At 40.6% G+C, this 24,261-nt stretch overlaps 1 protein-coding gene across 1 annotated transcript in view; it reads right to left on the reverse strand.

The window, feature by feature from the left end:
* Positions 1-24,261, reverse strand: part of CDAN1 (codanin 1) — a 40,298-nt gene that overhangs the window by 15,450 nt on the left and 587 nt on the right. Inside the window, exons 2-14 of the mRNA XM_081967658.1 lie at positions 20,550-21,244; positions 18,865-19,077; positions 15,711-15,904; positions 13,418-13,537; positions 12,539-12,617; positions 11,939-12,059; positions 11,317-11,426; positions 6,350-6,439; positions 4,794-4,869; positions 4,441-4,649; positions 2,368-2,479; positions 1,519-1,662; positions 488-654 (exon numbers count right to left, since the gene is read on the reverse strand). Coding sequence (XP_081823784.1) covers positions 488-654; positions 1,519-1,662; positions 2,368-2,479; positions 4,441-4,649; positions 4,794-4,869; positions 6,350-6,439; positions 11,317-11,426; positions 11,939-12,059; positions 12,539-12,617; positions 13,418-13,537; positions 15,711-15,904; positions 18,865-19,077; positions 20,550-21,244 — 2,330 coding nt within the window. The remainder of the gene's footprint in view (positions 1-487; positions 655-1,518; positions 1,663-2,367; positions 2,480-4,440; positions 4,650-4,793; positions 4,870-6,349; positions 6,440-11,316; positions 11,427-11,938; positions 12,060-12,538; positions 12,618-13,417; positions 13,538-15,710; positions 15,905-18,864; positions 19,078-20,549; positions 21,245-24,261) is intronic.

Below are 24,261 nucleotides of genomic sequence, written 5' to 3' on the forward strand. Positions count from 1 at the left end.
AACCTAATTGTATTAATTTGACCTCTTTTTCCTATGTCTTTATTCTTTAAATAAATAATTTTTCTTACATCTTAAAACATTGGGGCTATTAGGTCATCAGCATTAAATCCACAACTAGATTTTAAAAGTTGGCCATCTGGAGATTGTACATTAAGGGAGGGTTCTGTTAAAAAAGGACTAATTTCTAGCTGGAGAAATTATTACAAACAGATATTATGCTACATTGACTATTGCAAGTTGAGCTTAGTGCGGAGTATAACAACATCCTCAATACTTTCTCCTACTACCTTTTGCTAAAGTAGCCATAGTCTGAAGGACACCAACCTGAGAAATCTCTTGTAAAATAAAGCCTTAAGATACTTTGTGAATAATGAAGTTGCCATTGTCAGTCACAACAAAGGTTTTACCAGGACGCCACCAATCTGTGTTTCAAAAATTTATTTCCTTGCAGCAAATCTCATCAAAGTGTTGCTTTGTATGTTTTTACCTGTATAGCTGCAACAGCAGAGCAAATATTTTCTCATAGTAGTTAAGAAATGGGGCAATATAATCCATGAGAGAAAGAAATTCAACCACCCAGGGTACAGTCAGGACCATGCATCGTTTCTGAATGGACTGTCTCAACAACTTGAAAATATCCAGCACAGGATGGGCCTTGAAAGAGAGAAAAGAAATACCATATTGGGAAAGTATTATCCATAAACCAGAAGCCAACTATTCCAACTTAAGTTTTATTATACCACAAAGGATCAACAAGTCATGGAATTTTGAAGATTTTGGGGGGAATGGAGTGCTAAACAATCGGTTTTAATAGGTAATTTACCATGCTAAAGAACTTCAAAAAAAATTTCAAAATAATTTGAAGTAGTCCAAAACATCTGGAGGACATCAGGTTGCCTAATTATGCTCTAGGATATAATTCTGTCATTATGTTTGTATTAATTCTTGGTTTGCTGCTAGAAGGTATCTCCAGACGAATGTTATCTTGTTAAATAGAAGCTATTTTGTAGACGTGCTAGCTTTTGACATGGTGGTATTTATCAATAAATATATAATATTCCTTTTCCAATCCACCAAGCTAACACATCTTTGTTATCTGATGGTGCTGTCAGGCACAGGAGGTGAGTTCAAAGCACTAAAAGTTTATTATGTGCTGCTTTTACAAGAATCTGATCTACTAAAGGCCACACCAAACTGGCACTAGAAATGGGTAAATGGAATTCAGAGTGGGCTGGGCTTAGGTCTCTTAAGGGAACATAGTGACTCCAAACTGAGGATGCATTTGACCCTCCCCTAAGGAACAACCTGTTTATCTCCTACACTAGCAGAGTTAATAGAAGCGGGCCTTAATCTATAACAACAAAGCAAAGTGTATTAATATCATAAAGACTAGTTAACTTAAGACATTTGGAAACAATCCAATTGTCTATATCAAATGGCTAGTGGTTAGGAGAACTGGGAAAAAATCTCCCTCTCTTATAATATGCTTCCTGCAGATAAATGCAACTGATTACATACATGATTCCTTAATGTGATTGCTGACTCCAAGAGATCTCCAGTTGCTGGCTCTGATGTGCGATAGGGCAGAAAGACAAGGAATCCCACAAACTTAGCCAGGAGTCGCAGGCTCATAAGAACATTGGCAAAATGCTTCTTTTCATCCTGAAATGAAAAAAAAAACCAGTGAAACTTCTTACAATTGTCATCCAGCAGAGGATAGTAACAACGCCCAAAATGCCAGTTATTTTAAGGGTTCCACACAACATGTAAAACCATATCTCTTATTGGAGATGGGGAATTGTAGACAGAGAGAATGTGGCCTGGTTAAGGCTGACCTTAATAAAATTTCAAAAGCAAGATTCAAATAATGGTCTTCCTCAGCTCTGCCACAAGACTGTAACTGAATATGTGATGCAGCAACTGAAAATACTTTTCACAATCAAGATAACCCTTCATACTGTATAAGCCAAAGCAAGTATGTGACAACCAATCATTTAAATTTAAAAAATATATTGGATTCAGATGATCGTTCTTTGCATTCAGTCAGAGGTCTTCAAGAGAACAAGGCAAGTGCAGTATTCTGGAAGAAAACTGTCCTTTTACAACAGAAATATGCATAGCTTACATCTACTGAAATAAAGTCCACATTCAGTTTTCCTTTTCCACTCAAAGAATTCACTTGTATTTGCACAAAAAAAAAGGCTTAGCCCATTTCTATTAAAACAAGGCATTCTGAGGCATTCCAGTGATCATTATACTCATCATTCTAGTTATTTTAACAAGAATTGCAGGCACTCCATTCAAACAGCCAAAGAAAGAACTGACTCAACAAAGGTATTCAAATAGAGCCGAGTGAATGAGATCTACCTGTTCGCTCATTGCTTCTCCATCATTGGGTTCATGTTCCACCAAGGCAAAACTGTCCAGCTCAAGTATCTGCAGGCACAAACTGTCTACCAGGTGTTGATTAAATCGGTAGCTTTCAAAAAACAAATCAAAGTGGGAGTGAGATTTGAACATATGCATATACAGGGAGTCCTTGAGCTACGACCACAATTGGGCCCAGAATTTGTGTTGCTAAGTGAGACATTTGTAAGTGAGTTTGGCCCTATTTTATGACTTTTCTTGCCTGATTCATTTGTTAAATGAATCGCCACAGTTGTTAAATTAGTAACACGGTTGTTAATTGAATCTGGCTTCTCCATTGACTTTGCTTGTCAAAAAATGATTACCGTATATTTTGGAGTATAAAACGCAGCAAGGTTTTGAAGAGGAAAATAAAAAAAAAAAAGTTTTTGCACTCTGCAAACCTCTCCAAAACAGCCTGTTTTTCACAAAAACGGGCCCATTCCCCCCCCACAAAAAAGGCAAGAATAGCCTTTAGGGAGCTTATAGAGTGCTCCGGGGGGGGGACGAGCAAAAAAGGTCCGTTTTTTGTAAAAAAAAAGGGGGGGGCATGTGTAGCCTTTAGGAAGCTTATAGAGTGCTCCTGGGGGCTGGGGGGGGATTGAGGAAAAAATGCGCCATTTTTTCCTCATTTCTGCCCTCCCCAGCCCCCAGGAGCCCTCTAAAAGCTTTTAAGAGGCTCTGCACGGCCATTTGGTGAAGGGGACAGGGTTTCGAGAGGCAAAAAATGCTGTATTCAGTGCATAAGGCACACCCAGATTTTCAGCCTTTTTTGAAAAAGGTGCATTTCATCCTCCGAAAAATATGGTATATGATCCGGGACCCTGCAACCATCAGGAATATCAACCAGTTGTCAGGCATCCAAATATAAATCAGGTGACCACGGAGATGCTGTAATAGTCATAAGTGTGAAAAATGGTCATAAGTCGCTTTTTTCAGTGCCACTGTAACTTTGAACAGTGACTAAATGAACTGTAAGTAGAGAATTGTCTGCATTTAAACAACTATAAGTCTGTCTTTCTCACTTCTACAAACTCACAAATTTCCTTTAGGGATTCCTCCAAAGCGCTTTGTGTTGCACACTTAAGAAACTTGTCAGTCAGAAAAGAAGAAAATTAGTAAGAAGTGGAATCTTTGAGACATCAAGAGAAAATGATTAGAGGAAGAGGAGGAAGGGAAAGAAGCAGTAGTGGGTTATGACCAGTACGCCCCGGTGTAGGCGTACCGACGCCTGCCAGGAGCACCAGGTACTGTTCCGGTATGGTGCTCCGGAGGGCCCACCTGCCCGCCTACGCTTCTTACCGGTATTTGAGGTTTTGGGGGCTTCAGCACACATGCACAGAGTGTACAGCGCCTGCACAATGCTCCACCAAGCATCTGGAGCGTCGCAGAGGCATTGCGGGTGGTAAGTAAGCATGTGCACGCTGCGTGTGTGCGCGTGTGCGCATTCATGTGGTGGACGCCAGCCCCATTGCACCGTACCAGTTTCAATGGGATCCGGAACCCACCACTGGAAAGAAGGGACATATTAGAAGATTAAAGGGAATTGTATTAATATTGTTAATGGTATGTAGTTAATTAAGATATAAGGGAATTATAGTAACATTGTTAATTGTGAATAATTAAGTAAGTTAAATGTTCTCTATGTAAAAACTGAACTTGAGGATGTATGTTGCTTATAGTAAAATAGACCAACAGATGAAATATGACATGATAATTTGGTTTGATTTTGAAGGGGCAATTAGTGATATTGTTTATGTAGTAAGAAGAAAATAAGATTAAGATTAAAAATATGGAGAGAGAATAATATGGCTGAAATTGGAAACAGAACTACAATGTAAAATGGATTATGTATATGAGAGGATGTAAAAGAAAAGATCCGGATGACACTTTGTTTATAAAATAACGACAAAATTTGTAATAAAAAATAAAAACCTTGTGGGGGAGAAAGAAACTTGTCAGAACCAAATGCAAAACTATTAAATGCCTTTACTTAGTAATATCCAGCTTAAGTGAGTGGCAAAAGGAGCTCACCTTCCTGCACTGAGGATGAAGTCCCTGAAAAACTGTTGGCATCCTGGGAAAGAAGGAGGGGGGCAAGGTCCTCTGATGCTCTGAGGAACAAGAAATCTCTCTTGCAGCCTCTTCAGTCGGTTCAGGTTATCTGGACCTAACATGTTAAGGACATCCTGGTCTGGAGTATCTCCCCAATTTGTGCCTCCAACAACTGATCCTTTACACATCTTTGAAAACAGAAGGGGAAATAAATAAGAGACAGAGAGCACCAAGGACCCCACAAATATCGACAGGTTTAGTTATCATAAATATCTTGGTATTACAAAGAAAAACATATTTATTTGTTTAAAAAAATGCAACCACAAACCTACCTGAAGAAGCTGTTTCTGAAAGAGCCGGGCAAAGTGACTATAGTTACAAGCTGCTGAAAGATGTGCCATCATAACTCTGCAAAATAAGAAACAAGTGACTGTTATCTATCTATATATCTATATCATCTAAATCTATATCATCTATATCTATCTATCTATCTATCATCTATCTATCTATCTATCTATCTATCTATCTATCTATCTATCTATCCATCCATCCATCCATCCATCCATCCATCCATCCATCCATCCATCCATCTATCATCTATCTATCTATCTATCTATCTATCTATCATCTATCTATCTATCTATCTATCTATCTATCTATCTATCTATCTATCTATCTATCTATCTATCTATCTATCTATCATCTATCATCTATCTATCTATCATCTGGCTGTGTTTCTTTCTGTGTGTGTGTGTATGTGTGTGTATATTCCAACATAACTCTGGAACACCTCGAGCAATTTCAACCAAACTTGGTACACAGATGACTTACTCTCTGGAAAAAAATATTGTGGGGGTAAGACACCCCTAACACCCCTTGGGGGGGGGTGTTCTGTTAAGATACAGCCTGTTGTGCCTTAAAATGGCTTCTACTATACAGCGCAGTAGAGCTGCCTTGGTAATGGCTTCACAGTATTCCACAAGGGGGCTCCCTCTGATAAGGGGGAAAATCCAACATTAGAAATTATGTTTGGTCCGAACCTTTTCCCCCTATAAATAAATACTCAGGCAATGCCAGGTTATCAGCTAGTTATAAATAAATCAGGAGTTACTATTTTAGAATCCCTACAAGTACTAAGAAAATAACAAACCTCTAAATAACTTGAGTAATTTGAAACTATAACATATTGGTTCCCACCTCCCCAATCCACTCTATCCAGGAACCTCACTTGGTGACCTTAGCTCAATCACTCTTTCTCAGTGCATGAGAGTTATGTTTGGAAAACTAAAGCACTGCAATGTACTTTTTTTGGGGGAAAGAGGGATTTGATAAGCCTCCTACAATTTTTCTAAATGTATTTTCATATTTACGCTCTGTCCAATAAAGTCACGAAAAGAGAAAGAGCCAATTATTTGCTCTGCGTTAACCGTGACTGAATTACACTAGTGTCCATATGCCAATGCAATCCCTTTTAATTAGAGAGTATTTACTAAGTTGTTTCTGAAAATCGATTCCCGGACCTCTGTTGGTTCTCTTTGGGTTCCAGGATTTCTTTGGAGGCATTTTTAAATCTCTTCTTTAATAAATTCTAATAAAATACATGACTACATTTCATTTGTTGTCATTATCAAAAATATGGGTGATTCTATGCTTCTTACAAGTTCTGACCTTACCATTTGAAACCATATGAATTTGTTATATACCTAAGGATTTCTTGCAAATCTTGGTATTGAGATATTATTAGATCATATATTCTCCAATGCTTTCCAAAATAATCACTAGTTATCACCTACTGGGCTACAAAGAGGTACAAGGACTCTTTTCTAATTATCCTTGTCATTATTTTTGTAAATTATCCTGATTCAATTGTTGAATTGAAAGCTCTTACCTGATCCTATCTCCTAGACATTTCTCAAAATCCCAACCTGTTTTTTCAAAGTTATCTTCCCATTCTCGCAGCAATTCATAGAAAATATCTCTATTGAACAAGGTAGACATATTAGTGTCAATATCTGAAAATACAATTATCATGATTTGTTATATTATTCTATCTGCATATTAGTTCCACAATTAGAATAGAATTTCACCAATTCTTACAATAATATTTTTGTTGCAAAATTTAAATAAATTAAATAGGTATTCTACAAGGATCTCCGTAAAGTTAAACAACCTAGCAAATGTATTTATGGCACAATGTTATATAGACTTCTTCAGAAGTAGATACAGTGGGGCAAAAAAGTATTTAGTCAGCCACCAATTGTGCAAGTTCTCCCACTTAAAAAGATGAGAGGCCTGTAATTGGCATCATAGGTAGACCTCAACTATGAGAGACAAAATGTTAAAAAAAAAACCAATCAATCACATTGGCTGATTTGGAAAGAATTTATTTGCAAATTATGGTGGAAAATAAGTATTTGGTCACCTACAAAAAAGCAAGATTTCTGGCTCTCACAGACCTGTACCTTCTTCTTTAAGAGCCTCCTCTGTCCTGCACTCATTACCTGTATCAATGGCACCTGTTTGAACTTGTTATCAGTATAAAAGACACCTGTCCACAACCTCAAACAGTCACACTCCAAACTCCACTATGGTGAAGACTAAAGAGCTGTCGAAGGACACCAGAAATGAAATTGTAGACTTGCACCAGGCTGGGAAGACTGAATCTGCAATAGGCAAGCAGCTTGGTGTGAACAAATCAACTGTGGGAGCAATAATTAGAAAATGGAAGACATACAAGACCACTGATAATCTCCCTCAATCTGGGGCTCCACGCAAGATCTCACCCCGTGGGGTCAAAATGATCACAAGAACAGTGAGCAAAAATCCCAGGACCACACGGGGGGACCTAGTGAATGACCTGCAGAGAGCTGGGACCAACGTAACAAAGGCTACCATCAGTAACACACTACGCCACTAGGGACTCAGATCCTGCAGTGCCAGACGTGTCCCCTTGCTTAAGGCAGTACATGTCCAGGCCTGTCTGAAGTTTGCTAGAGAGCATTTGGATGATCCAGAAGAGGATTGGGAGAATGTCATATGGTCAGATGAAACCAAAATAGAACTGTTTAGTAGAAACACAACTCGTCGTGTTTGGAGGAGAGAGAATGCTGAGTTGCATCCAAAGAACACTATGCCTACTGTGAAGCATGGGGGTGGCAACATCATACCTTGGGTTTCTCTGCAAAGGGACCAGGACGACTGATCTGTGTACAGGACAGAATGAATGGGGCCATGTATCGTGAGATTTTGAGTGCAAACCTCCTTCCATCAGCAAGAGCATTGAAGATGAAACATGGCTGGGTCTTTCAACATGACAATGATCCCAAACATACTGCCCGGGCAACAAAGGAGTGGCTTTGTAAGAAGCATTTCAAGGTCCTGGAGTGGCCTAGCCAGTCTTCAGATCTCAACCCCATAGAAAACCTTTGGAGGGAGTTGAAAGTCCATGTTGCCCAGCGACAGCCCCAAAACATCACTGCTCTAGAGGAGATCTGTGTGGAGGAATGGGCCAACATACCAGCAACAGTGTGTGCCAACCTTGTGAGGACTTACAGGAAATGTTTGACCTCTGTCATTGCCAACAAAGGATATATAGCAAAGTATTGAGATGAACTTTTGATATTGACCAAATACTTATTTTCCACCATAATTTGCAAATAAATTCTTTCCAAATCAGCCAATGTGATTGTTTGGGGTTTTTTTTTACATTTTGTCTCTCATAGTTGAGGTCTACCTATGATGCCAATTACAGGCCTCTCTCATCTTTTTAAGTGGGAGAACTTGCACAATTGGTGGCTGACTAAATACTTTTTTGCCCCACTGTATCACTGGTTTTAATGTATAAAAATAATGATAACTTGAAGGCATCAGATTTTTTGATGCAAAATTAATAAACTAAAACAACAAGGTTAGCATATCAATATACAATACAAATATGAGATTGTGGCATAGACAAATTGAACAATAAGTAAATAAACGATGAAGGATAATCAGGTAATTAAATAAGAAGAGGATTGTTTTGATATTAAAAATGGGTAAAAATCTTATAAATAAAAAATAAAGGTCATTGAAGGAAGAAAAATTGAGTATTTTGAAGAATTAAAGAAAATTATTTACAGAAAATTAAGTTTTCTATAAAACTTATGACTATCAAAAAAGTAAACAATTACATTCTTATAGAAAGATTACTATCTTCTTTTCTTTCAGAGGGGATTTTCTTTTGTAATTAGCATCAATTATTGCAATTCAGTAAAATGTATGGAAGAGCACTGGTAACATTACTCAAATTAAAGTATTATTTTTAAAAATGGTTAATTTAAATTAATTAATTTAAAAATGATTAAAAATGAGAGGGAAAATCTGGTCATAAATGACACATAACTTTCAAGTTTAATTACTACGAAATCTTTTCCTTAAATCTACAGTTTGTGAAACCAGTAACAAGCATTAGGTGATGTGCTTCAGTATCCTCAAATACTTACTTTAAGCGGTCTTCACTGTTATGCCTAGCCTGCATCTGTAAGAGGATGCATCTAGGTGACAGTTGGATTCCAACAGGACAAAGCTATTTTTTTAACAGCAGATCATCCCCTATTCCAGGGGTGTCCAAACTTGGCAACTTTGAGACTTGTGGATTTCAACTCCCAGAATTCCCCAACCAGCTCTGCTTTTTCTAAAATTTGAATCCCTGCTTTGCAATTGTGCTTTTCTTGTTGATTGCTAACCCTGAAGCAAATGAGGAAAAGTCCTGCCTTGGAAATATTTAGCATCCATCTATTGGCTGCCCCTCGGAGAGGGAGGTGTTTATGTTTGGTTAAAAGGAGTGTCAGCAACCTCAGAGGGGTAAAACCAAAGGTGGCTACATCTTCAGAAGGTCCCTTTTGGGAAGGCATAAGGATAAAAGTCATATGTTTGTGATCTAGTTGGTGGGTTTGGCATGATGGGATCCGAAAGCAGCAGGGGAGCAACTATGAAAGCAGCTTGCATCCTGGAGAGACTGAAACCGTAGGAAGTAGAAGCTGTGCAGAAAGCCAAGATATTGCTTTAATGTACTGCTAAAATAGATCTGGTAACTCACTTAAATATTAGGAGCAGCACATCAAATTAAAATACTCTTCCTTTCAATCTGTTTGGGGTTGATACTGTAGTGGGAATTCTTGGCTGCTATCCTGTTATGATTCTAGGCTGAGAGATTTTCAAAGGAATACATCCTTTTCAATTACTTGATTTTCTTGTTAATTATCTCTTATGTTTTTTTCAGCCTATGGGAGAAGAGTAGGATTTACTGAGCCATAGGCAGCAATTACCTTAGTAGTTGGGAATAAACGATGTCATATTTCTTAATCTGTTATACAAAAGGGGAAATTAAGTGTTGAATAACTATTGAATGTCAGTTCTCGGATCTTGTTTTATCTCTAGGAAAAATGCAGGTTTTTTTTTTCCTTTTTAATGCCAAACTAAAATGGAAATCATTCACAATTTTCTTATAGAAGAGGAAACCAACTTGGGTTGTGTATACCAAGAGGTTTAAGGGTAAAGGTTCCCCTCGCACATATGTGCTAGTCGTTCCCGACTCTAGGAGGAGGTGCTCATCTCCATTTCAAAGCCAAAGAGCCAGCGCTGTCCGAAGACGTCTCCGTAATCATGTAGCTGGCATGACAAAATGCCAAAGGCGCATGGAACGCTGTTACCTTCCCACAAAAGTGGCTCCTATTTTTCTACTTGCATTTTTACATGCTTTCAAACTGCTAGATTGGCAGAAGCTGGAACAAGTTAACGGAAGCTCACTCTGTTACGCAGCGCTAGGGATTCGAACCACTGAACTGCCGACCTTCCAATTGACAAGCTCCACGTCTTAACCACTGAGCCATTGTGTCCCTACCAAGAGTAGGGTTCAATTAGGGATTTTGTCAATACTGGATCTGGCTGGACCAAGAAGAGTCAACTTGCTGGATCAGTAAACACTATCACCCCAAAGCACAGGGGTCCCCAACTCCCAGGCAATGAGCAACTACCGGGACATACCCTAATTGGAACCTGGCGACGCAAGAGGCGGGCCGGTATATGCATGCAGCTCCACTTGCACCCCAAAGCTTTCTCTTCTTTCTTGCATGCTCCCGATGCTCCAAAAGCAGAGCAATGAGAGCAGAGGCTGAGTAGGAGGAGCAGGCAGAAGCTGAGTAGGAGGAGCAGGAGACCCGATTTGCTTTTGGAGCATCGGGCAGTCTCAGTGAATCTGAAGGAGTGTGAGACTATGCCCCCAAAGGCTTTTCTTCTCCGTGCCAAAAGCTTGGATGAAAGGCTTCAGGGAAGTGATCTCATGCTGCTTCAGGCTTTCCATTCCTTCGCAAAAGCTTTTAGCACGGAGAAGCCTGAAGGAGTGTGAAACGGGCCCCCAAAGTCTTTACTTCTGTCTTGCATGAGTGAAGCTGTGCATGTGCACACACGCATGCAGCAGCCCATCGCTATCACAGCCCAGTTCCTCTTTCCCTTCCCCAGTCAAGCCACCAAGCCACAAAGGTTGGGGACTGCTGCCTAAGCACCTTTTGCAACCTTTTTCAAAGATGGCCTCATAGTGTAATGATGAAACGCAGGAGCTGCTGTGGCAACAGGCATATGGAAGAAGGAGAGACGGAGGAGTAGTACAAGTATTCTTGTTTTGTAATTACAGTTTTGTCTACTATTATTAAACAACAAAATATTCAAATGAACCGAGAATATGGATTTGGAAGTGATTCTCTTGTAAACAAGGTGTCCATAATTTCAAATTTAGCAATTAAAACAATGCTTAAATTACTTTTAAATTATGTTTATTATTATTGCAGCATTCCATGAAGGGAAACGAAGAGTTCTTACCTTTGCTTCTTGAATATATGAAATGCCTTATCACTGGAAAAGTTAGATCGATTGTCAGTTTCTGGTTGAAAAGAAACTGACTGCACACATGAAGGCAACCAGAGGTAAACCTGTTAATTGCACATAATGATAAGTAAGCAGTTCTCCATTTCAATATACACTTCTTTCTAAGCAAAGTATACAGAATCTAGCCTTAAAAGTTGGAATTACAATCTGTTCTCTTTACTATGCCTTAGATTCATTGCTAAAATATAAATTTAAGTCAATTAGCAGTGCAATCAAATGACCAATTTTAAGCACCCTAACCAATAAAACGAGCTTTTGTTATTTCACATGCTGCTCTTACTATACTATACTATACTATTACTATACTATACTATACTATACAATTACTATTATTCTAATAATAGTATTACCTTATTCTTAATTCCCTCACTTGTAACTGCCATTTACAAAGCAGAGGAAGGTTCATGTGCACACTTGAAAAAGCTGTATGCACAAAAATATGTCAAGAAAATAAACAACACAGGCACTGCCAAACTGAAGAAGCAATCTTTTTTGTCTCCAAGAAGTAATTTCCAAGAAGTTTTGCAAAGCCCTTTTGATATTTTCTTCATATTACCTTTGCTGTTGTGTTTTCATAGGCTGCCGTTAGCCTCTCATGCAAGCCAAGGGAAAAAGATGCAATTCTGTCATTCTCAGCCAGGAGCTTCAGCGTCCCTCTCTCTAAATGAGAAACAATTCTGCCAAGACAACAGCAATCAAGAAGAAAAGCACATTGTGATACTGCATTTAAATCCAAAGAGAATAAATCCCACTGCATTGCTACTGTTTATATCCTCCACTGACAATCTGCATTCTGAGATCTGTCACCCATTGACTGGAACTATGCTGGGGGCAACATCCTGCCCAGGTAAGATTTAGGAAGCTACTGAAAATCTTCCTTTCTAAGTGGGACTTTGATCCCAAAGGAGAAAGAATGATAGCCATCTTTTCTTTCTTCTGAATTGTTTTGAATGTGAGCTCTTTATATGCCAAGGTTGCTGTTGTGCCCCTTGTGCCCCTACATTGCCCAGAGTTGTGTGATATAAAGAGATAAATTTACGGTAAACAAATAATCAAAATAATAGGAAAGTTATGCAGTCTATGAACAATTTGAAATAAATACCAGGTGTGAAAGTATCTTCCTTTCTTATGAAAGCGGTTAAATCATTGCACTTACTCAAACTGATAATCCAAAACTTGCACAGCAAAGTAAACACAGTTGTGTATACTGTGAAAGTGCTGCCTCTCAATCAAATCTGAAAATAAAATAGGAAGAAAAGCACTTGAGGGAACTCATCCCACAGAATTCAGGGTGATCAAGAACAAAGACCAGGACTGCCATTTTAGCTTGAATACCTAGGAAAGAATAACTACCAAAGGAAGTATACAATGTTACAAAACTATTCTCAGCAACTAGCATCAACAGTTCAGAATTTTTATTTTAAATACTCTTGTTGCCCAAATGAGAAAATAAGCCAGAAATCTAGATGTTAAACATGGATTCCTATTATATACTGTAAGTATTGGGAAGCTATGGTTAATTATTTTCAAACATGCATGTTAAACCATAGTTGAAAGCTGCCTTGCAATATAACATGCCTAGTAAAACTTTAATCATAATTTCTCTGTTTTTTAGATACAGTGGGAAATTATAATTTCTGCAGCTTTGTAATGAGCAAAAGAGCCATGGTGGCGTAGTGGTTAGAATGCAGTATTGCAGGCTAATTCTGATGACTGCCGGCTACCAGCAGTTTGATTCTCACTGCTCCAGGTTGACTCAGGCTTCCATCCTTCCGAAATTGGTAAAATGAGGACCCAGATTATTGGGGGCAATATGCTGACTCTGTAAACTGCTTAGAGAGGGCTGTGAAGCGGTATATAAGTCTAAGTGCTATTGCTATTTAGGCTAAAAATAAATTGTTCAGTCCATTTAAACAAAACTTTCCCAAAATCTCTTATTTTGCTTAGTAGAATCCTTCTAACATTGTTTACTATAGTATATGCTATAATATACATATCACGTATGACATCCAAGGATTCTTACAGCATGTCTGACCTGTATTCTGTTCCATAAATCCCATGTCACTCTCCCTATCTTCTGCAAAGGAAGTTCCCTTTGCTGTTAGCAGCTGCAATACAAAGAAAAGTTCTGAAAAGATATTTGGCACGAGGTTTTCTGCAAAAAAAAAAAGTAAACAAGAATAGCAGTCATCCAAAAGGTTCCCTCTGGTGTTCATTACAGATAGTCCTTGACTTACAACCACAATTGAGCCCAAAATTTCTGTTATTGAGACATTTGTTAAGTGAGTTTTGCCCCATTTTACAACTTTTCTTGCCACAATTGTTACGTGAATCATTGCAGTTCTTAAGTTAGTAACACGGTTGTTATATGAATCCCCATTGACTGTATCAGAAGGTTGCAAAAGGGGATCACAACACCCAGGGACACAGCAACCATCATAAATATGAATCAGTTGCCTAACATCCAAAGCTTGATCATGTGACCATGGGGATGTTGCAATGGTCGTAAGTGTAAAAACTGGTCATGTCACTTTTTCAGTGCTGTTGTAACTTCAGTCACTAAATGAATTGTTGTAAGTTGAGGACTACCTGTATTTCAAAGAAAAGTACGATCATATCAACCTGTGTTTAGATTAAAAAAACTTTTATACTTTAAAAAGGAGAAACATATAATGCCTTTTAAAACGTTGATAAAATATATCTAACTAAAAATAAATGTAAAGTTAGATGCTAGGGCTTATTGGTTTTACCCAATAAAAAACTTCTTTTAACCGACTGATTTGACTTTCAGGAATTTTTTATTATTATTTTTACATTATTTTACACCAAAATATCAAGGACTTGCACTTGCCTAATGCAAATGGCTAGTAACCTATAACAGTTTCAGAAGCTGCTCTCTGCATAACAAACTGGAGAATGAGAAAAGGAAGCATCTTGAAGAGATTATCCCCATTCAGCTCTGCCTGGACACTATACCTGAGAGCCCGTGTCAAGGGAACACAGCTGTTACTGTAAAAGAGTAGTTTCCCTGTGTTAACCTAAGGTCTGACTTGTCTTCCTCTGAAGCCTTTCTGCAAGTTAAAAATGTGTCATACAACCTGACATTCTAAGAACTCATTTTAGCATAATACTATCCTCTTATGTAATAATTTAGGCTTGAGATGACTAATTCATGGCTTGGATTAATCAGGATTTTTCATTCTCATTGAGCAAAGCTTTGGTGCTATCTTTCCCTGTCAAACAGAATGACAATTACATAAACACCCTTTGTATAATGCTAAACCATAACTAATAGACCAAAATGTCACATAATATGCTATGATTCCAACCATACTATGGTTTAATAGAATATTCTAGTATACAGAACAATGCAAAAAATATAATTGGTTTTGTTTTGGCTTAGCCACTTTTGTTCATAAGCCATGATTTATTACGGGTAGTCCTCGAATGTCAGCAATCCCAATTACTGCCGTTAACTAAAATGCAGTGGTCATTAGATGAGGTTCTCCTTGCAACTTCCTGCTGGCTTCCCACATTCAAAGTCTCTCATCAAGCAGCAGCTATTTATTTCCTTCTGACTTGCTTGCGCAGGACATGCACAGGTGCATTGGGAGCTTGAGTGGCACAGCAGGAGCACATTGAGGCTTGGGTTGATTTCTGGGGAGGGAGTAGGATCAAGGAATGCATGAGGGTGTGGAGGAAGTATGACAAGGCTTGGGCAGGTTGTGTGGGGACGCGAGGGAGGCCTGGCTTTGGGAGGATCCTCAGGGATAAGTGGCAAGGGAGGTGCAGCAAGGGACGATTGGATCGCATGAGTAGCAGGGGAGATGCGGCAAGGCTTGAGGGAAAGCGCTGAGGGTACAAAGGGGGCATAGCAAGGCTACAACTTCAAGGACTAGTTGTAACCACCATTCATTCAGCACCATCATAACTTCAAACACTTCGCCACAAGCTACTCAGAAGTTGCAGGAGCGAGTTAGGCAGCAAATAAATTTAATAAATAAATAAGTTGAGCTCTGCCTGTAGCAGTGACAGTCAATGTACATAATTTGTATGAATTAATTTAAAAAACTAAATTGCACAGAATTCTATTTCTCAGCTTTCCAATTCTGAGTATGCATTATCATAGCAGTTCTCATTAACAAGATATCGGATAGTACATATATAGGTTTGGCGTAAGAACATCATTGTACTCTTATCAGCTACTGTTTTTTCAAAGTAAGATTCATTTGAAATTTCATCTCTGATAAATGCCTGTGCACACACGTCATCGCTCTTCTCTCAAATCAATAGAAATCCCAAGTGTTAATCCGTTTCAATTTTTCTACCTGCTATGCAAATGGAATAAAGCTCAGCCAGGTGTTCCAGCTGTTTTCTGTAAGTCACTTTGTTGACATCAGCTGAGGCTACCGACTGATTTTCACTTTGAAGATATACATTCCAACCAACATTAGATTTGGTGGCCGTGCCAGAATCCAGAGATAAACTTATAGAGGAAGACATGTGATGCAATAATTTAGATCTGTAATACAAAAAGAGTAAATGGCCGCTGAATTACCAATGATAAAATACTAAAACATTACCTTCTCTGCTGTAACTGCTGGATTATTTCAGACATTTACCAGAAGTTTAAAAAATGTGAAGTCTTTAAGAAACTTATCTTAATACTTCTTACTGCTATTTCCTACTGTATTTGTAACAACAGCATGTTTATAAAATACTATGGACCAAATCTGAAAATAAATCCAGTTACTTATGAATCTAAAAAAAACACCAAGGAGAATATTTAGAACTTGCAAATCACATCTCTGTTAAATGTAATGGAGAAGTCATTTTAAACATAGGTAAGATGTTCTACTTCTTTAAGAAATGGGTCTATGGCAGCGATGGCGAACCTTTTTTGGCTCGCGTGCCACAAGTAGGGGGAGCGCAGGGGGGTCGTGTGCGGGCGTGCCGCACCCATAATGCAATGTGCAATCCCCCAGTGCGCATGCGCGCACAAGAGGCGTGACCACCCCCATTTTTACATGCTTTTTTCGCCCTCCCCAGGCTCCAGAGGCTTTATAGGAGCCTGGGGAGGGCGAAAAGAGCCTCCCACACACCCCTGGAGGCCCTCCGGAGGCTTCAGGGACCATCCGGAGGCTTCCCTAAAGCCTACGGAACGCTTAAAACGACCCTCCCAGCAAACCAGAAGTGACTTCCGGTTTGCTCGGAGGATCGTTTTGAGTGCTCCGAAGGCTTCAGGGTCCGTCCGGAGGCTTCCCTGAAAGCCTCTGGAGCCTGGGGAGGGCGAAAAATGGCTTTAAAAAAGGGTGAAATCAGCTGGCCAGTGCGTGCATGCGTGCTGGCCAGCTAACAGGGCAGCACCTCGCGTGCCCTGACAAATGGCTCCACGTGCCACCTGTGGCACGCGTGCCATAGGTTCGCCATCACTGCTCTATGGCAACTCACCGCAGCCAACTCACCACGGCCAATTCACTGCGGCCACCTCGCTGGAGAACAGCTTGTCATGGGACAACTTGCCACAGAACAACAGTTACACTAATACAGAAGAAAAGTGGAGTAGAATCTTTATTTATTATTTTATTTATTTATTACTTGAACTTATTAGTCGCCCCCTCTCCCCACAGGGACTCGGGGCGACGTACAAAAGTATTATATAGCGTACAGAGGAGGTAAGAATAAATAAATAAGTTACAATACCTAAAAAAGTTAAAACCCCAGTGAAATTAACCCTTAAAAACTAAAATTACCAATTAAAAATGCCCTGGGCTGGAGAGATTGTAGTATTATGCCAGGTCAGCTAGTCGAAACAGGTAGGTTTTCAGCTTCATACGGAAGGAGCGAAGGTCGGTTGTTGTCCTGATGTCTGGGGGGAGGTCATTCCAAAGGGTGGGGCCCACTACAGAGAAGGCCCTACTCCTGGGCGTCGCCCTCTGGCACTCTCTGGAGGACGGCACCCGGAGTAGTCCCTCTCTGTGTGAGCGGACGGGTCGCAGGGATGTATGGGGCAGGACGCGATCCCGCAGGTAACTAGGCCCTGTGCCATGGAGCGCTTTGAAGGTGGTAACCAGCACCTTGAAGCGCACCCGGTAGGCCACAGGAAGCCAGTGCAGCTCGCGCAGGATGGGTGTTATATGGGAGAACCTCGATCTCCCCATAATTACCCGCGCGGCTGCATTCTGGACCAACTGCAGTCTCCGGGTGCACCTCAAGGGGAGCCCCATGTAGAGAGCGTTACAGTAGTCCAGGCGAGACGTCACCAGCGCGTGAGTGACTGTGCGCAATGCCTCCCGGTCCAAAAGGGGCCGCAATTGGCACACCAGGCGAACCTGATGGAACGCCCCCCTCGCCACGGCTGCCACGTGATCTTCCATAGACAGCCGGGCATCAAGGAGGACGCCCAAATTGCGCGCCCCTTCCACCGGGGCTAATTGATCGTCCCCGATGGCCAGCGATGGCATATGCTGGTTGAACCGGGAAGCCGGAAGCCACAGCCACTCTGTCTTGGAGGGGTTGAGCCTGAGCCTGTTGTCATCCATCCAGACCCGTACGGCTTCCAGACACCGGGACATCACTTCAACAGCCTCGTTGGGGTGGTTTGGGGTGGAAATGTACAGCTGAGTGTCATCAGCATACAGATGGTATCCCACCCCAAAACCACGGATGATCTCGCCCAGCGGCTTCATATATATGTTGAACAGGAGAGGCGAGAGGATCGACCCCTGTGGGACCCCACAGATAAGGGGCCTCGCGGTCGACCTCTCCTCTCCTGCCAACACACATTGCGTCCGGCCAGAGAGGTAGGAGCGGAACCATCGTAATACGGTGCCCCCGACCCCCAACCCCTCCAGACGGCGCAATAGGATACCATGGTCGATGGTATCGAAGGCCGCCGAGAGGTCTAATAGGACAAGGATGGAGGAACAACCCCCATCCTTTGCCCTCCAGAGATCATCCACCAACGCGACCAAGGCTGTCTCCGTGCTGTGACCGGGTCGGAAGCCGGACTGGCGCGGGTCTAGATAATCAGCTTCCTCCAGGTGGCGCGGAAACTGCTGAGCCACCACACTCTCAACAACCTTCGCTAAGAAAGGAAGGTTGGAGACAGGACGGTAATTTGCTAGCTCCGTTGGGTCCAGAGAAGGCTTCTTGAGCAGGGGCCTCACCACCGCCTCTTTCAAGGCGGTTGGTAAAAGGCCCTCACCCAGCGAAGCGTTCACCAGCCCCAGTAGCCAGCCTCGTGAGCCCTCCCAGGAGGCCAGTACCAACCAGGAGGGACACGGGTCCAATAAACATGTGAATCCTTTTAAAGAAAGGATGCCAAAGAAGGGACAAAGAAGTTGCCTCACAGTGAGTTGGCTGTGACAGGTTGGCTGCAGCAAGTTGTCCCATTCCATTAAGAAATGCCTGAAATCACACTGTCAACCCATAGCGTATCTCTCTCTCTCCCCTTGGGCAGCAGATCACAAACTCTATTACCTTTCTTTTTTCAACATCTCTCTTTCTTCCTGAAGGCTTCCCGTAATAGAAGTTAAATTCATTTCCTGAGAATCAGTAAGGTTCTCCGAACTTGCTTCAGACTGAACTTGAGAGTTGCCAACAGGTGTAGAAGTGAAGCACATTTTGGGCTTGGACAGAGTTCTCTCAGTACTCACAGGAGTAGGATTTATTCTTCTTGATGGTTTGGTTTTGCTAAAACAAAAGAGAAAATCAGTTCAGGACAGTAAAGCTTTCAATATTTAAGATAAAAGAAGATACCTGAAAGCCAAGGTTCTAATAACACAATATTGTTTCCTAGTGATTAAGTGACTAATAAGCTTTTGAGGAATATGTAAATCAGATATGAGTGCAATAGCATTCTTTTTCTCTATTCTGAAGAAACTTACACTAATAAATATACTGCTACTGATATTGGGAATAGAATCTATCCTTAATGAATAAGTTTGCTACATGTTATAGTAACAATTTCCACTGTTTTGTTCTGTGATCTGTGAAGAAATACTTTTTATCTATTCCAAATCTACCATAATGCAACTTTATTGGTTGCATAGGATTCTAGTATTCTGGGAGGAGGAAAATGTTGTTTTCTGTATCAATTTTTTCAATAGTATGCATTATTTTCTATAGTTTAATTGCATTCTTCCTTACTCATCTTTTTTTCTACAATAAAAACCCCAAAGAACAGTAAGATTTCATAATAGAAATTGCTGTAGTCTCTTGAAAGTTTCCATTCTTCATACAGATAATTCAAAACTATGATATTCTGCAGCCATCTACTGGCAACTGGTAAAATACTTTAATAAATGTAATGTATTTATTTTTTCAATAAATTAATGCACTACTTTCCAAAAGCTCAAGTTAATGTAGTCACTTTTCCCTTCAATATTTTTCCATGACCAGCCCGAGAGTCCGCAAGCCCAAAGTAACTCATGCCATAACCTCTATACCAGTATTTCTCGACCTTGGCAACTTCAAGATGTGTAGACTTCAATTCCCAGTAATCTTGGCTTTCTGGGGTATACTGGGAACTGAGGTGGGCGTGGTGGGTGTGGCCAGCTCAGCATCACTTTTGTTGGGGGTACCTGTGGTGGCCAAGTGCTAAGACAGGACTTCCCCCAAACCCTCCCTTCCTCCCTCTCATTAAAATCTCTTTCTTTTCTTCTTTTCCCTCCCTCTTCATTGTCCTTTGTTCTTCCTTCCCCCCTTTCCTTCTTTTTCTTTGTCTTTCCTCTTTCCCTTTCTCCTTTCCTGTCCCTTTTTGGATGTTCAAATGCAAAAGGGGAAACACTTCTCCTTTTGTTTTGTTTTATTTTTAGTTTGTTTTGCTAGCCCTCTGCTAGCAAAAACGGAGTTCCATTTTCGCTGGCAGAGGGTTGCCATTGCAGCAGAAAACAAACCCCAGATGGGCAGCACATGCCCCCCCTCCGAGCTCCATTTTCGTTGCCAGAGGCACCGCGGACTAGTCCTTCACTGTTTCCAGGGCAGCACCGTGGGCCAGATCTAAGCACCCCATGAGCTGCATCCAGCCCACGGGTCTTGACTTTGACACCCTTGCTTGAAACTTTGCTTCAGGACCTGCATTTCTCTAAAAGTTATCTTGCCATTCCAGAAGCAGGACATTTCTTTTTCATCGGAATTACCAAGATTTGAGAACTGAGACTTACTTTATTTTTCCAGCAGCACTCATGGGTGGAAACTCCTCCAAATCATGTAAGTTAAGCTGGTCAGATGGTGAAGAAGAGGAGACAAGATTCATTTCACTCGGTTTCTTGTGTCTCAATGAAGAAAATGAGGAACTTTCACTTTTTACTTCATCATTTGTGTTTCTTCCTACATCATGTCCCATTGACCGACTGGAACCACTTGTACAATTGCTTCCTTTTCTTCTGCTTCGCCTTATTGGGGCAGCAACAAGAAAACTCCCCAAGTTTGTTTTCTGAGCAGATCGTCTCTCACTGCGAGAAAAAATAGGGCTCGAACCCACACTTGGGCTACTGCTGAGATCTGCATTTAAGAGATCACTACTGGAATTCAGTTCGCTTGATCCATTAACAGCTGAAGATCCATGCAATTCTGAAGTAGAAATACTGGTATTTGGAGACTGCAAGCCAATGGGAACTGTATCAAAGAAAAGTTGTCCTCGACAGCTACTATTCTGGAACTTTTTTTCAGATCCAGTCCTTTGGTTCCTATAGCTACTAGAATTTCTCAAGTTCTTGGGATTTGGAATTTTAGCAGGAGTAGATGGTCCATGGGTCAATATCTGACTAGTCTGTTCCCTGAGGTAGTTCAGCAAAAAAGGAACAAAGTCTTTTTGAAACAAATTAAGGGTAACAAGTTTGGGGTGAATTGGAGTGTCCTGTACAAACAAATCATAATAAACATCAACTGATTTATTTTAATCTGAATTTCACTTCAGACATGTATGACTTTATCCATTATTTTACAAGATGAGCTCAGTTATGAATTTCTATTATAAGCAGACAAAGCAAAATGAAACCATTTCAAAATCAAATCTCTCGGGTAATCTAAAACCAGAAGTCAGAGACTTATCATAATTAATTAAATCATAATCACGTCTCCTCTCAAACGTTTGCCAAATTAACAGATGGCAACAACATGTGATTATATATTGTTCTATCAATATACATTTTTTAAAAAATTGGCATCCAGCTGCCAACCTGGAAAAGCACCATCCCGTATAGGCTCAGATATTTATATAAAATATTTGTTTACCACAGTGATTTCCACCAGCAGTTTTTCCCTTTACAACAGGGGTGTCCAAACTTGGCAACTTTAAGACTTGTGGACTTCAACTCCCAGAATTCCCCAGCCAGCTGCTGGCTGGGGAATTCTGGGAGTTGAAGTCCACAAGTCTTAAAGTTGCCAAGTTTGGACACCCCTGCTTTACAATGAATGTCAGAATGAAGACTTTAATTTTTTTTCTCTTCATTAACTACAGCAAAATTGTTTTTTACTCTAAAGAAATAGAACTGTGTGGAAGTCAGCAAAACAGTAAGGTATTTATCATAATTTATATCCATTTTTTAAATAGAAGATTGCAAGCAGATGAATATTACTAACTGTCCAAGATGGATTCTAATATGTAAAAATGCCACAGGAAAGCTTTGATAGAAGCTTGTTTTAGCTCTTTCTACCAGTATTATTAAATCTTCTATAATCAGAGTACTCAGGCTAAACAGTAGATACTTGCTCATTATAAGTGGAAGAATTCCAAGTTAATACTTTGTGACCAATGCATTTAATCCAAAATCTGCCTGTTTAGACAGAATGGCTCCTTATAGCCACAGAACACTTCTAAATCAGGGGTCCTGTACCAGCCGCTGTATGTTGGGAACTGGGCCACGCAAACGGTGGGTGAGCAGGAGAGTACATAAAGCTGCATTTGTGCAAGTGGCGCATGTAAAAAACCATCCCCTCCCCCCCCCACAACCACCAGTGTGGGTCCATAAAACCAGAAAGGTTGGGGACCACTGTTCTAAATCATGAAGAAGCTGGTACAATGGAGACCCCTGTACCCTGTTTTTGACCTGGACGGCCTCCTGCAGCACTCTGCTGGCCAAAATGCCACTCCTGTGCCCCGTTTTGGCTGCCTGAACCACTGTGGGCCGGTCCTTTGCTATTTGCAAGCTGGCCCTGTGGGCCAGATTTAAGCACCCTGTGGCTTGGATCCAGCCTGTGGGCCTTGAGTTTGACAGTCCTGTGCTAGAGGATTTTAGTCTTGCTTTGCAACACGCAAGCTTCCTATTTGTTTCTTAAACATGGTTTTTAATTTGGAGCAGAGTCTTTTGAGCATAGAGGAAAGATGTCCAGTCCCTATAGGCCAGTGACGGCGAACTTTTTAGGCACCAAGTGCCAAACTGCGTGCATGCACATGCCCAAATTGAAAGGTGTGTGTGCGAGCACAAACGCATGCATATGCCAACATGTGTGCATACACAGCAGAGACCCAAAAACCAGCCGGTTGGTGGGAGGCGGAGCATCCCAACACTGGCAGCGGCGTAAGAGGTAAGATATTTTTTTTTCGTGAGCTTGTTTCATTGTTTGCAGGGAAACAGAAGCTCATGAAAGAAATGCCATGGAGATCTGACCTGGGGCGACGGCATGCGTGCCAGCAGAGAGAGCTCTGTGTGCCACCTCTGGCAGGCATGCCATAGGTTCGCCATGACAGCTATAGGTTTTATTTTGTATATCTGGGTTTGCCCTTAGTTCCTTTTACTTCCACTTCCTTTAAGTTTTTTTATTGTTAATTTTAACAATAGGCGTTTAATAATTAAAATTAAACAACTAACTGGCACTTCTTTAGCATCTCTAGATCAAGAAATGGCATTAAAAATCTTATTACTTCCCATGCACCATCCAAAATACAAAGGCACTGAAGATAAAGACAATCTTTTGAATGATTCATTCAATCTTTTCATTCTTTTGAAAAGAATGTTTTAATCAGCAATGCACTACTTTATTATTGTAATCACAAGAGATCCATTTTAAAATACCCTACACAATAACCAGTGTAATAAAAAGACAATCAAGTATTTGTTCAAACAGCTGCTTATAAAGGCAGTATAATTTACTTTCCAATTACTGGGAGTTGCTGAACATTGATTTATTCACTGGTTATAGGAAACACTTTTGCGCAGTTAGGCTGGAATGTTGCTTTAAACTGACCAAGCAAGACACATACATTGCATTTGTGTGTAGAGACCAAGTACTCATGTCCAACATTAGTTTCCTAGAGAGTGAACTAGTACAAAGACTTCTTTATGCTTAGTTCAGAAATTCTACAGTTCTTCCAGCTATACATTTTCATACCTAAGGAGAATTATGCTTAGGGGCCCTATGCCATCTCCTGATGATTTAAATAGCATATTAAAATTGATCCTTGATCAGTAAATCCTACATTATATTTAACACTGGCTCTAGCCAAGCTAGATTGACGTACAAGCAGTTATCTTTCTTTCTTTTTTTACTGCAGGTACCAAAGTAACTTGATTGGCTTTGGATACAATGTTACTTGACTCCCATAGGAAAAGACAATCCCGTTGCTTTCTCCCTTTCAGGTAATCCAAGATCCAAGCATGTTTTGATTTGCCACCCTACAGGCAAATTTTTTTGCTTTTGTAAAGAACTCATTCCCACATGCGCAAAAGACAATAGACGCATATGAAATACGGCTTTCGTAACATCCGCAACTCTGGGCGCATTTGCTTGGGAATAAGTTTCCTCTGACTTTTCCCAGCCTTATTTCAAGAGGGAACTATAACCCCCACCCACCCCAGGAATGGGTTGCAAAGACACTGACCCTCGGCCAAGGCTTGACCTGCAAGCAGGGACAGGTCAGTGAAATTGGGGAAG

This window comes from Natrix helvetica, assembly GCF_964273705.1.
Source record: "Natrix helvetica genome assembly, chromosome: 1".
NCBI classification, from domain to species: domain Eukaryota; kingdom Metazoa; phylum Chordata; class Lepidosauria; order Squamata; family Natricidae; genus Natrix; species Natrix helvetica.